Source organism: Ursus americanus, chromosome 14 (genome assembly GCF_024610735.1).
Source record: "Ursus americanus isolate L20-20 chromosome 14, mUrsAme1.1.p, whole genome shotgun sequence".
NCBI lineage: Eukaryota > Metazoa > Chordata > Mammalia > Carnivora > Ursidae > Ursus > Ursus americanus.
In genome coordinates this window covers 36,593,306-36,605,945 of record NC_142140.1, presented here as the reverse complement: position 1 = coordinate 36,605,945, position 12,640 = coordinate 36,593,306, and the positions used below count along the sequence as shown (strand labels likewise).

At 39.8% G+C, this 12,640-nt stretch overlaps 1 protein-coding gene across 28 annotated transcripts in view; it reads right to left on the bottom strand.

Moving 5' to 3' along the window:
* Nucleotides 1-12,640, bottom strand: part of PBRM1 (polybromo 1) — a 116,044-nt gene that overhangs the window by 54,638 nt on the left and 48,766 nt on the right. For 15 of the 28 annotated variants that reach the window (XM_045807307.2, XM_045807305.2, XM_045807300.2 and 12 more), the window contains 3 exons: nt 10,825-10,869; nt 5,061-5,337; nt 3,471-3,576 (listed from right to left, as the gene is read on the bottom strand). In XM_045807307.2, the coding sequence (XP_045663263.1) occupies nt 3,471-3,576; nt 5,061-5,337; nt 10,825-10,869 (428 nt within the window). The remainder of the gene's footprint in view (nt 1-3,470; nt 3,577-5,060; nt 5,338-10,824; nt 10,870-12,640) is intronic. The other 13 variants (XM_087866984.1, XM_087866990.1, XM_087866992.1 and 10 more) reach the window with 1 other exon arrangement.

Genomic DNA, 12,640 nt, shown 5'->3' with positions numbered 1-12,640 from the left:
GAGCATCGTGTATCCTAAACACCAGACAGTAAAGAATCTGTCACAAGGCCTTCTTACGTGGTCACGTCAGTAGAACACAGCGGCCAGCCTGGGACAACAGGAGCATCAATAAGGACAATAACTGCAATGAGTTAAAACTCAGCAACACGTCTAAATTTAGTAGTTCTTAATGACATATAAAAACGAACAAATGAACTGGGTAAATGGTGGAGGATACTGGTAAACCAATGCATTGTTTTGGAAACTGGAAAACAAAGTGGGGGAGGAATCTATCTTTTATCCCTTCAAAAAATCCAAAACAAAACAAGACAAACAAGCAAAAATTGTACTACTGGGTAACCAAATATTGGATGAGGCAAAGTTTCTCCATATAGAAGTATTCCAGTTGGGGGCGCCTGGGTGGCACAGCGGTTAACCGTGCCTTTGGCTCAGGGCGTGATCCCGGCGTTATGGGATCAAGCCCCACATCAGGCTCCTCTGCTATGAGCCTGCCTCTTCCTCTCCCACTCCCCCTGCTTGTGTTCCCTCTCTCGCTAGCTGTCTCTATCTCTGTCGAATAAATGAATAAAATCTTAAAAAAAAAAAAAAGAAGTATTCCAGTTGATAAATGAGCAAGGAATGATAAAATCAGACTATTGTTGTTTTATACCTCTTTAATGAATTAATGGAGTCAGCATCAATAGCTGTTACCATGTGGGAGAAACGACAGCTATTACAGGGCCACCCAACGGAAGATCATTCACCACCTCTGAAGCTGGTTTTTGTGCCAAAAGGAGGGGATGAGGATCAAATCTAATTAAAATCTGATCAAGCCTCTTGCTCCAACTACCAATTTAGAGGAAATACCAAGGATACCAGAACATGTAAACTATAGCAAAAGGACACAATTAGCAAAGCCCAGACTGTGGGAAGCTACAGTACAGCCCTAATTCCTTCAACAAATAAACTGCAAAAGAAAAAAAAGAAAGAGGGGAGGGGGATTTACAGATTAAAAGAAATATCAATCAAGTGTGGTATGGAGGCCTTATTTAGATTCTACCTCAACCAGACATTGCTCCAAGGTGTGATGCAACGTTACGTGTAGAAAACCTACTACGTTATGAAGCAAGCATCCTTGCCGGGCTGATAATGAATCTAGTCAAGCCTCTGGAGTAAACTTCCATTTTTTTTTTTTTTTAAAGATTTTATTTATTTATTCGACAGAGACAGAGACAGCCAGCGAGAGAAGGAACACAAGCAGGGGGAGTGGGAGAAGAAGAAGCAGGCTCATAGCAGAGGAGCCTGATGTGGGGCTCGATCCCATAACGCCGGGATCACGCCCTGAGCTGAAGGCAGACGCTTAACCGCTGTACCACCCAGGTGCCCCTAAACTTCCATTTTTTAAGAAATGAGAAGAATAAAGAGAAAAGTTAGTTGGTATCACAAGGAAGTGAACTGATTAATCCAAAATCTGAAACTGTACAAGAAAGTGATCTGGTTTCTGAAGAGTCAATGGCATGAGGATTAAAAAAGGAGGGGCCGGGGGCACCTGGGTGGCTCAGTCCTGGGTGGCTCAGTCGTTAAGCATCTGCCTTCGGCCCAGGGCGTGATCCCAGGGTCCTGGGATCGAGCTCTGCGTCAGACTCCCTGCTCTGCTGGGAGCCTGCTTCTCCCTCTCCCACTCCCTCTGCTTGTGTTCCCTCTTACGCTGGCTGTCTGTCAAATAAATAAATAAAATCTTAAAAAAATAAAAAATAAAAAGGAGGGCCTGTTCGAGACTATGAATGGAGGGCATAAGAATCAAATATAATATACAGAACTTAATTAGGTCCTGATTTGAAGAAACCAACTGTAAAAATACATTCGTGAGACAAGCAGTAAAATTTGAAAATTTGTCAGGTATTAGATGAAACCAAGAAACTGCTAATTTTGTCAGGTGTAATAATGATTCCATGGTTATTTAAGAAAATACCTGCATATTGAGAGGTGCACACTGAACTATGTAGAAATGAAATGACATGACTGAATGTCCTTTAAAGTAGTTTAGAACAAAAAAAAAAGAGAGAGAGAAAAGTGGATACAGGAAGTAAGTATGGCACAATCTTGAGAAATGCTGAGTAACTGGTACATACAGGGCTTTGTTGTACCATTCTTCATATATGTTTGAAACTTTTCATAATACAAAATAGAGAAATGAAAAGGAAATCAACATTACACATTAAAATTTCCTTTCCCTGAACTTTAAAAAATATATGTGTATTTATACATAGTTAGTTACTGTTAATTATCTATCATTTCCTAACTCAAATTATGAAATCACTTCTGTTTTTGTAAACTCTTTTTATTTTTTTAATTTTTTAAAAAAGATTTATTTTAGAGAGAAACCATATGCAAGTGGGCGGAGGGGCAGAGGGAGAGGATCTCAAGCAGACACCAACCCCTAACCAGTACCCGCTAAGCACAGAGCCCAGTGAAGCTTGAATGCAGGACCCTAAGATCATGACCTGAGCTGTAACCAAGAGTCAGATGCTCAACCGAATGAACCACCCAGGTGCCCCTTAAATTTATTTTTTTAAAGTAATCTCTATACCCCACGTGAGGCTTGAACTCACAGCCCCGAGCTCAAGAGTTGCATGCTCCACTGACTGAGCCAGTCAGGTGCCCCCTGGAATTAATTCTATTTTTAAAAGGCACTGTGTCCCTAAAAAGTAGAATAAAACATTTACATTTCTGCAAAACTTCTGCATGGTTTTACAATTCCAAGAAAAGACAAATGCCTTAATAAGAAGGAATCATGACTTTGCAATAAATCATACCCAAAACTATTATAATATTCAGTTTATAGTCAATTCATATTAAAAAAGCAGGGTCTGTTTGTTTTCCCCCTTTCACTAAATACAGTTCCAGAGAATATATGACAACACCACTTTAATTTGCTTGGTATTTATTTTATTCACATATTTTAAGTAAGGCAGAAACCTCTTGTTTAGCTCAATGCTATTAACTGCTTTTGTTGTCTTTTCTCTCCTCATAGTTCTAATAAAATCACCATGCACAGACCACTCTCAAAAGACAAGGGAGTTAACTTACAGTACTGTGGCTGAGCACCTCTAACTTCTCAAATTTTGTCTAGCATCTGCTGCTAGGATTCACTTTTAATTCTAGTACTCAGCAAACAGACATACAAAAAACCAAATCTGCCACTACACTCTTGAAGGCATAATATAGGGAAAAAATACCTATTCTTACTACTTAATATTTATAAAATGTCCATAGCATTTACAGAGTTAACAAAACCTCTGACTTTATAATCTATTCCCCACATGCTTTCCACAGTATTTAAAATACAGAGAGTGCTTGAGAGGAGGAAAGCAACTGCCTGCTAGAGTATGAATTCAAACATATTCACCACTTAACTAGACATCACTTCAGTGAATCGGTAATCTACCCCTGACAGCCTAGACTGAGGAACAAGCATGAGGCCGCCTTACTCAGCTTGAGTTTGGGAGAAGCCACATCGTCATCATCAGGCAGCGGGCCCAGCTCTTTCCTTTTATCCTTGAGTAACTTCTCCAGGATGTGCGCGTCATTGTATACCTATATTCCATAAATACATTTAAAATTATTTTCTAAAAAACGTTCTCTTGAAGTAGAACACACATCTATAAAGAAGTTTAAAAACACAGGTTAGCACAGTTGGGAACTAAAGACATAAAGCCTGAGATCACTAGAGAGCAACCAAATCGCATCTTTGTGGGGTGGGCCTCAGCCTCAAATGGTTTGTTGTTTAAGCTTTCCAGGTGATTCTAATGTGCAGACGTGCATGCTAAAGTTTGAGAACTACTGCAGCAGAATCGGTGCAAATTTTTGCAGAAGTTCTGAACACATACATAATTACATGTGTTGCTTTCTTCATAAATCTCTCTTCCACTGGACCCTCAAGGTAGCAGACTTAGCTCAATGGTAAATAAAAATTAAAAAGTATATGATAGTTGGGCAGCAATACCTCAAATACTGTTAAATGGGATTTAATATCAGTCTGAATTCACAATCTGGCCTCTGATCTGTGGAGAGCAACAATCCCTGCTTAGGATCTCTCCCTGAAGACTAAGCGAAGGATGATAATATGTAGCCAAGAACAAGGTTACTCACCTAATGGCCCCTATAGCTGCATCCCCCTATGATAGAGAGTTTGATCACAAGTACCCTCAGTGCCTACTTTATTGTGTAATAGCAAGAAAGGAAATACATGATTTTAAAGTTATTTTATTTCTTGGAGATTTAAAGTAGATAAAGGAAGCTCGAAAAGGTATATGCACCCTCATCCATGTTCACCGCAGCATTATTTACCATAAATAAGATATGGAAGCAACCTAAGTGTCCATCGATAGATGAATGGATAAAGAAAATACACACACACACACACACACACACACACACACACACACACAGAAGAATATTATTTAGCCATAAAAAAAGAATGAAATCTTGCCATTTGTGACAATACGGATGGACCGTAAGGGCATTATGCCAGTTGAAATAAGTCAGACAGAGAAAGACAAATGCTGTATCATCTCACATACATGTATATGTACTTAGAGGTGCCTTTTTGAGAACATCCAGATTCTTATATAATCATGGCATTCTGTGGACTATCCCTGGAAAAGTATGGCTATAGCGGGTAGTAACAATGAGCAAAGACTTTACTGTCACTGGCTTTCATTTGGGTGCTACGTGCTCTGCGTATGCTCTCTTGTTTAAATCCTACAACAGCCCTGATGCAAGTACTATCAGTATCTCAAGGGCACAGATGGGGAGAAAGAGGCTCGGAAGAAGGTAAGTCACTCACATGGGGACTGGCAGAGCAGGATTCAAATCCAGGATGTCAGCTTACAGAGAGTATGAACTTCTAACTTTTGCAATGGACTGCCATTTTAACCATTAAGAAAAGACAAAGCATTAAGCTAGTCATTGAGAAGAGTAACCTAAAGGAGGCCTCTAGATCCAGTCTCTCAAAATGCATTATGCTACCAGCACCCCAAAGCAAACGTGCCCACTGCAGGATTCCCATACATCCTTACCTGGGAGCCCTCCTCGTTGTAGTGCCTCGCGTTCCGGAACATCAGCTTCATGTCTTCTATCATTCCCTCTTCCCCTGCGTACTTGTCATTGCGGATGTTATGTTCAATTATTTTCAAGTCCATTGGCTCCAATATGATTTTATAATAGTCAGGATAGTCCTTTTTGGATGGTTTAACCATAAACAGATCACAAAGTCTTCTGCCTGAACCTGGCTCACGAGCTTCAAGAACAACATTGAATAAGATTTTCATTCGCTGCTTTCTTATGTTCTTTTTACTGTTGGGGGGGTAGAAAAGGGGAGAAATGAGAAGAGGTTCAGTTTTCTTCATACAGGGATGAACATGAAATGAAAAATTAATCTTGTGGGAAGGTGCTTCATAATGATTACAATTTACTGATTACATATGCCACAAACACAGTAAACATGCTGGCAGCTATAAGCAGATATAGAATTTCCAAAAAGTTAAAACATAGTGACTCTGGCAGGAGCAGCCAATGAACACCAGACAAACCTGTTTAGAATATTTATGAAATGCAACGCTTGAAAAAAAATCTTCTCTAACACCCAAAGAAAATGAAATTCTGTTATCAGTTGAAATATGTTTTTTTGCTTTTAAGAACACAGCAAAAATGGAATAAAATTACTGATTCCCTGCTGTTACTAACAGTCCTCATTTCAAAACAATAAAACCAAACACACTCAAAGAGAATGTGCCATCTCTTAAGACAACCACTCCGAACACCTCCATCTCCTGGTGACCAGGAAACGAAGGGAGGCTATCTGCAAGACTGGAGTCTCTATCGTGGGCCCAAGTCTCTCCTGCATTTATCTTGTCAAGGTCAGTCCCTGCTTCCTCCAGCTCCATGGGCATTATTCCAACATCCCAACCTAGCTTAAGGAATAAATGCTCTGTGGTTCACCTGAGCTCTTGAATAAATTTTCATCCTTGAATGTGGGTCCTTGTCTTGTTCTCCAGATTCTCCCAGTGAGATGTGATGCTAAGCAACAGATGTGCGTGGTGTGGAACAAAGTCAAGGGACCACAGATTAGAACACAAGTTAAAAAGGAGCCCAAAAGAACAGACAGGCTGTATCCTCTATTTGTTGAGGAAACTGGCTCACAGAGGCAAATGACTTGCCCAAGGTGTGTTGTCCAGTGAATTATTAGAAGAGACGGTCTTCCAGCATGATTTCTGGCCCATTATTTGTATGTTTTCAGGACAATGATTAATTCTAGCCAGACTCAAGCCAGCAGTCTCCAGATGAACATTCAGGTAGGTAATAAAAAGAAATGATTTATGACTTAATTTCTATTCAATAAACATTTATAAGGTCATATAATGCAGTACTTAGAGAGAAGTATTTTATCTGTTTCCTGTCTTATAAATGGAAGGAAGTCCATTTCTGAAGCAAACTATGTGGCTGAATGGGTCTCCTACAAAATGGGTCTCCTAGTCCATGACTCGCTCTACTGCTGGATCATAAAGAGGCCAAAGGACGGATAACTTTCTCTCCAAAGTTCAAGATATGCTTTTTCAAAAAAGGAAACAAAACCCCAATAAAGAACAATTAACAGATGAGAAAATAAATATCTATCTTTAAGTCAAGCTTTTAAAATGTGTCAGAAATGCTTATCTTCCAAGCATCATGGAGCTAAAACAGCCTAGAAGTGGTCAGTTAGGAGGAAGAAGGACCTCCGTTTCCTGTGCCTTCACTCAGACTGCTCATTTCCCTTGGGTAATCTTGAGTGGCTCTGGGATCATTTCTGCCATTTTCTCCTCTTAGTATTCCTGCGTCTCTATGTCAAGAAAGTAATTGTTAGATATGTTAGGACAAGTTTCATTCAGTGGGAACTATTTCCCCAAAGAGGCATCTGGGTGCAATGATGTGAGAGCAACAGTCCTCTCAGTCCAGGACTCAGCAAATGGATAATGGAAGAGGAACCTGGGACAGAGCTCCAAACCACAGAGCTCCACATGTGGGTAGAGATTACAACGCAGGTGACATTAACCTTCAGGAAGCCTCTAAAGAAAAATTTCGGAATCTGAATTTGATATCACAGAAATCTACGCTTCAAACTACTAAAGATAGTTATGTTTTCTTTAGATCTCACTTATGGGGGTCAAACTTCAAAATGTAGACTCAGAAATCCCATTCTGAACCCATGAGCTTAAAAAATCTCTCCAATAATCAACTCAAAATGAAATCGCTCCTCATTCCAGGAATATCACGCAGAACAATTCAAGGCTTCTTTCTTGGTCCAGGTAAGCTCTCTTCCCTTCCTCCTTCCACGATATCACCCCCAATCATCACTGGACTTTTCTGTATGAAGCCACAAAAACTCAAATCTGACAGTGGGTCTAGGGCAGATTTTTATGAGTTTTTTAAAGAGGAAGGAAAGGTTTTTTTTCTTTTTTTTACTGAATTTTAGGGAAAATGCCAACGAAGTAAAAGAATGGAGAGTGGGATAGCTCTGACACCAAGCAGCTTTGAATGGGACATAACCAAAATGTGGAATCTGGGGGCGCCTGGGTGGCTCGATTGGTTAAGTGTCTACCTTCAGCTCATGTCATGATTCCGAGGTCCTGGGACTGAGCCCCGCATTGGGTTCCCTACTCAGCGGAGCGTCTGCTTTTCCCTCTGCCGTTCCCCCTGATTGTGTTCTCTCTCTCTCAAATAAATAAATAAAATCTTTAAAAAAAAATGTAAATCTGAATTTACTTAAGAGACTGTTCTAATAACTGAAATGTACTGTTTTAGAACTTTTGTTACCAATTTGTATCATTCACTGTTTAAGAGTAATGTGTTCTCTGGTTTTGATCCTCAAAGGCAAGCAAAACTTTTGTTGTTAGAGTCACTTACAACCTTCTCTGAAAATACCCAATTTTGTTATTTTGTTGACATCTTTCTGATCCTTACATTGCCTTTGACACTGAGAACTACTGGCCCATTAGTTTTAATCTGGCTATCAGAAAAACTGAGTTAAATTTCATATTCTTCTATAATAACTGTATTAGCTTGGGTGGTTTGGCCTATTTGCTTTATCTTTTTCCAATATGGATGATGAACTTTATTATATCCGTGACTTCTGAAAGCAACTTCAAATACTTTCTGAAAGGAGATAAACTCTACATTACAAAAAGACAGAAACCATATTCCCCTACTGTTTTCAATGTGATTTGCTTTTCAGATTCTTCATAGAACCCCTCTATGTATCTTACCTATCCTCCTCTCTCAGACCAGTAACTGTAAATAGTTTGTTTCTCTTCCCCATTTTGGGAAAGGTGCATTAATCTCCGACCTTGTAACTGGCATACTCATCCTTCTTTTTTTAATCAACACCTTTAAACATACTGAAGTAAAATATATGTTAAGGGAGTTCAAAACCAGGGCTGTTTATTATTGTGACGGGTGCCACACTTAAGGGGACACCAATTCAGATAACAGACATTGTTATAATAAACATGCAGTTCTAGAATCTTACAGGAGATGGGCCATGAAGGGTTCTGTGCTAACAAAATCATTATATTACAGCAATTTTCCAACAAATGGAAATGTCTTGAGAAATAGTTGCTTTTCCTAACTTGCACAAAGATTAGAAGCTAAAGGAGCCTCTGTTCTGAATCTGATTTTCCAGGGCCAGCACTACCACTACCCTGCTGACTCCAAGCTCTGCTTCTCTTAGTTTATCACCAAGTTCTAGAGAAACCTCCAGAGCACTTCTGGATCTGATCTTTCCTTTCAATTTTTCATGCCACAGTGTTAGTCCTCACCCTCATGCTCTGAGGCTAAGTTTTCAAATGTCCTTAACATTATACCTCCTCTGAAGCTTTTATTATTGTATGTATTCACATTTGCATATATACACACACAATTCCCATTTATGGTTACAGCTAACACTTCTACCACGTGCCAGGGGCTGTGCTAGTAAAGCACTATATGTGTGATCTCATTTAATCCTCAAGCTCTAAGAACCAGGTACACTTATTATCCCAACTTTGCAGCTGGGAAACTGGAGGATTACAGGGGTCAAGTAAATACCTAAGGTCATAAAGTGAGCAATCAGAACTAAGACCTGAACCAGCTGATAATCACCACGCTTTTATAATGTCCTTCCCTTTCCCAAAAGCCGGCACTTACCATGGGCCTCTCTACCCTGTTCATAGGCTCCCAGGTCTCCCAGCATTTAACTCCCTGGTCCTAGAGTTTCAGTGGTGTCTGCTGTTAAGCTAAGTAAACCCAAAGGTTCTCTCCTTTACAAGGCTTGCTACATTCATTGCATCTTCAAGTCTTCAAGGAATAAAAACCTTTTAATAAGTAGAACCTTTTAATAAATAAAACTTTTCTAATGAGTTTCCCAGACTAGTAACATCGGACTAAAAACAAAATGAAATCTGCCGAGTCTTGATGTCAACAGGAACTACTTCCAGAAAATAATCAGGGTTGCATTTATTGAGTACTAACTGCATCTAAGCCCAGTTTTAAGGGCTTTAAACACATCAACCACTCAGGTCCTCACGATGATCTTACGAAGGTATAGTTATTGACTCACTTTTCAGATGAGGAAATTGAGGTGAGGCTGAGATCCCAGAGCTAATTAGAATAACCAGGATTTGAACTTGGGCAGTTAGGTTCTAGAGCTTGGGGTTATAATACTATTCCAGATGCCCCACATTTCTATTTCTACTACTACCCAGAGTTAGTGCCACATACACTATGAACGATGTAAGAGAAATATAAGCCATAGTCTTTTTCTTAAATTTATGATCTAAGAAAATTTTTCTTAAGGAAAATATTAGGAAGAAGATAATGGTAACACAGTAATTTTGCAGAGTAGACTGCATTTGGGAGCAACATGCAGATAACTTTAGAGCATCTAACTTGGACAGAAAAGAATGATCGGGAAATCGTATTTCCTAGAGCTCTTTGCAGTCATGCATGTAGTTCCACCAAACTACACAACTGTATACCTTGTGCAATTGTTCTATGATATTGCTCCCACATGATTTCACTTGTTTTCAACCTGCCTTTCTTCCTGGCCAGTAAGTTCCTGGCACGTAGGAGGTGATGCCTAAACATTTTCCTTTACGGCCTGTAAGAGGGGAGTCTGGTGTTCTGCAAGCAATTGACACTCCATGAACGCCAGAAGGCTAAGGTGAAAATAAAAGCACCACACGATGATGACTAAGACTATAACATGGCAACATAGGCTGTTTTTAAAATCATAAGTGACATGCAGAAGAATGGATGCTCTCAAAGAAATAAAACATGGGCAAGATCAGAGACTGATGAAATGTATTCATGCTCAAAAAGCGCTAACCCGATGCACAGGTGCCAACTCAGGCTGACATCACTCGGATTGTCAACACTGGTTTTGATCCTTCCACCACCCCCCAATGTGTAAAAGACATTCCTGAAAGGGCATCAGTGTCCACCGGCTTCTGGACGCTGGCGATGCCGTCCCAGTCTCAGCCTCTACCTTCTGCTGCACAAGCACCATGACTGGTGAGAGGGCTTGTGGCCGCCAGCAAAGCTAGTGACAAATCAACGCTTCAGAACATACCGAGGCGAGCTAATTCTGAATTTATTCTACCAACCGTACTTCTAAACTCTACTGCTTTCTTTATTCATAAAACAAACTGGCACCCAAATAAAAACTTATTTCACATGCTTAAGACTTCACTTGTCGCCTAATCAGTACTGACCATGCCACAGAAGTTATACTTTTAAAAATACGTTTAGGCATAAAAAAGGACTGCACACCTGGAGAGCCTCCTGAGACCCAACATCTCACTGTCAAGAGTGTTCCTGGGAAAGCAGAAACAAACATTACACGTGAAGAGAAACAACACAAGCAACATCGGAGGGTCATGTATAAACCAAATACGGTTGAGGAAAAAAAGGATTATTCAATCCAAAGGATAAAAGATATTAAGAATACTTGGAACATTTTAACATGGAAGACAGCAGGTAGACTTTTGGGCAAAGGGGTGGGGGAGAAGAATGCACTCCCGGAATGAAGAGAACATACATCAATTTTTTTCACACTCTTTGATATTAAAAAAAAATAAGGCAAAGATAGAATCAAACACCGTATTTAGGAGTCAAGTGGTACTTGGAAAACCTGGCCCTGACTTCACTGGACAAGCTGAACTTAACCTACTAGGCAGCTGTATTTGCCTGAATTCCGGAAAAGTCTATTTCTCATTAGCAAAACCTCTTAACATAATGAGCTACCTTCTAAAAGGCTCGTTAACGCTTCTTTCTTTGCCACACAGTTCAAAGTATAGGACTTGCTTCTTTCGACCTCTAACCTCTTAATAATGTCCACTCACGCCTGTATTTCAAAGCAGGTACGTTCTTTTATTGCTCTAGCTATGATTTAAATTTGTTCTTATTTGTGTTTTTCATTTTATTATTCAAAACACCTCCTAGGAAACCTGTTCACAGAGACGTTTTATCTGAAGTAGGATTTTATGATTTCAACAACATAATGCTTAGTTTTCTTTCTGCGGGAGGTTTTAGAGTAATAACTTCCCAGTGATTTACTTGGGTTGTCCCACCAACTACAAGCCACAGAGACAGAGAGGTCATTTTTAAGGATCTGGCCTGGACTAATGCTTCCTCAGAACTGCTGTAACACTCAACTAGTTTCAGATCTCTGTTTCCATTCAGTGTTGGCACTAACTGTACCACCACTTTTGCCTCCATTACCTTCTTTGCCTTAGAAGTTTTTATCTTTGATGGGTGACTGATCTGGAAAACACAGGTGATGCTGTAGTAGAGTACATAATTACACTCAAAGATGTCCTTGATTTGATGTCTCTGATCTGCTTTCACATTTTTCCTCCGTTGCCCCTGGTATAACAAGGAATTAAGAACTTGGAAGGATGAAATTCATAGGCCAGTAATGGAGGAGACTCACATCTCAGGGTACACCAATCAATTTAGTTACCATGGCATAGCACAGCAGTTACTCTCAAAGCTAAAAGAATTTTCCCAAATGCTATTTATAAGAGGAAAAGATAGGACAGCTTCTCTTTTGTAAACCACTTTTTAAAATCCTCTGGTCTCAGTGGATCTATTAATGCGTGAACAAAACAGTGTCAACAGTTACTAGTGACTTCTTCGTTCAACTCTGGATCTGCCCCCGCTATTAGTGATTAGCTTATTTCTTGTTTAAGGTGTCTTCCCTGGAGCGACCGCCGCTACAAAGATGGTGAGACAGTTAAGGCTGAGGGAGAATATGATGTTCCACAAAGATCGAGCCAGGGAAACTGTGTGTGGGAGGCGTAGACAAAAGAGACGTTCTTGCAGGATTCTTTACAGGAGTCCAGCTTCAGAGTCTTACAGTGAGGTGCCCTTCCATAGAACCCATGAGAGAAAGGAAGGGTGAGGGCAGTTGGGAGAAAAATTAGAAAGAGAAAAACCAAACATCCAGCTTAGTATTTTATGAACTACAAGAAGTTATGACTTCGTAGTTTACAATATGACATCCTTAAAATGGCAAACAAAGATCAGATTAATAAGGAAAAACAAAGATGTAAGAGTATCAGCGATTTACTTCACTGCAGTGATA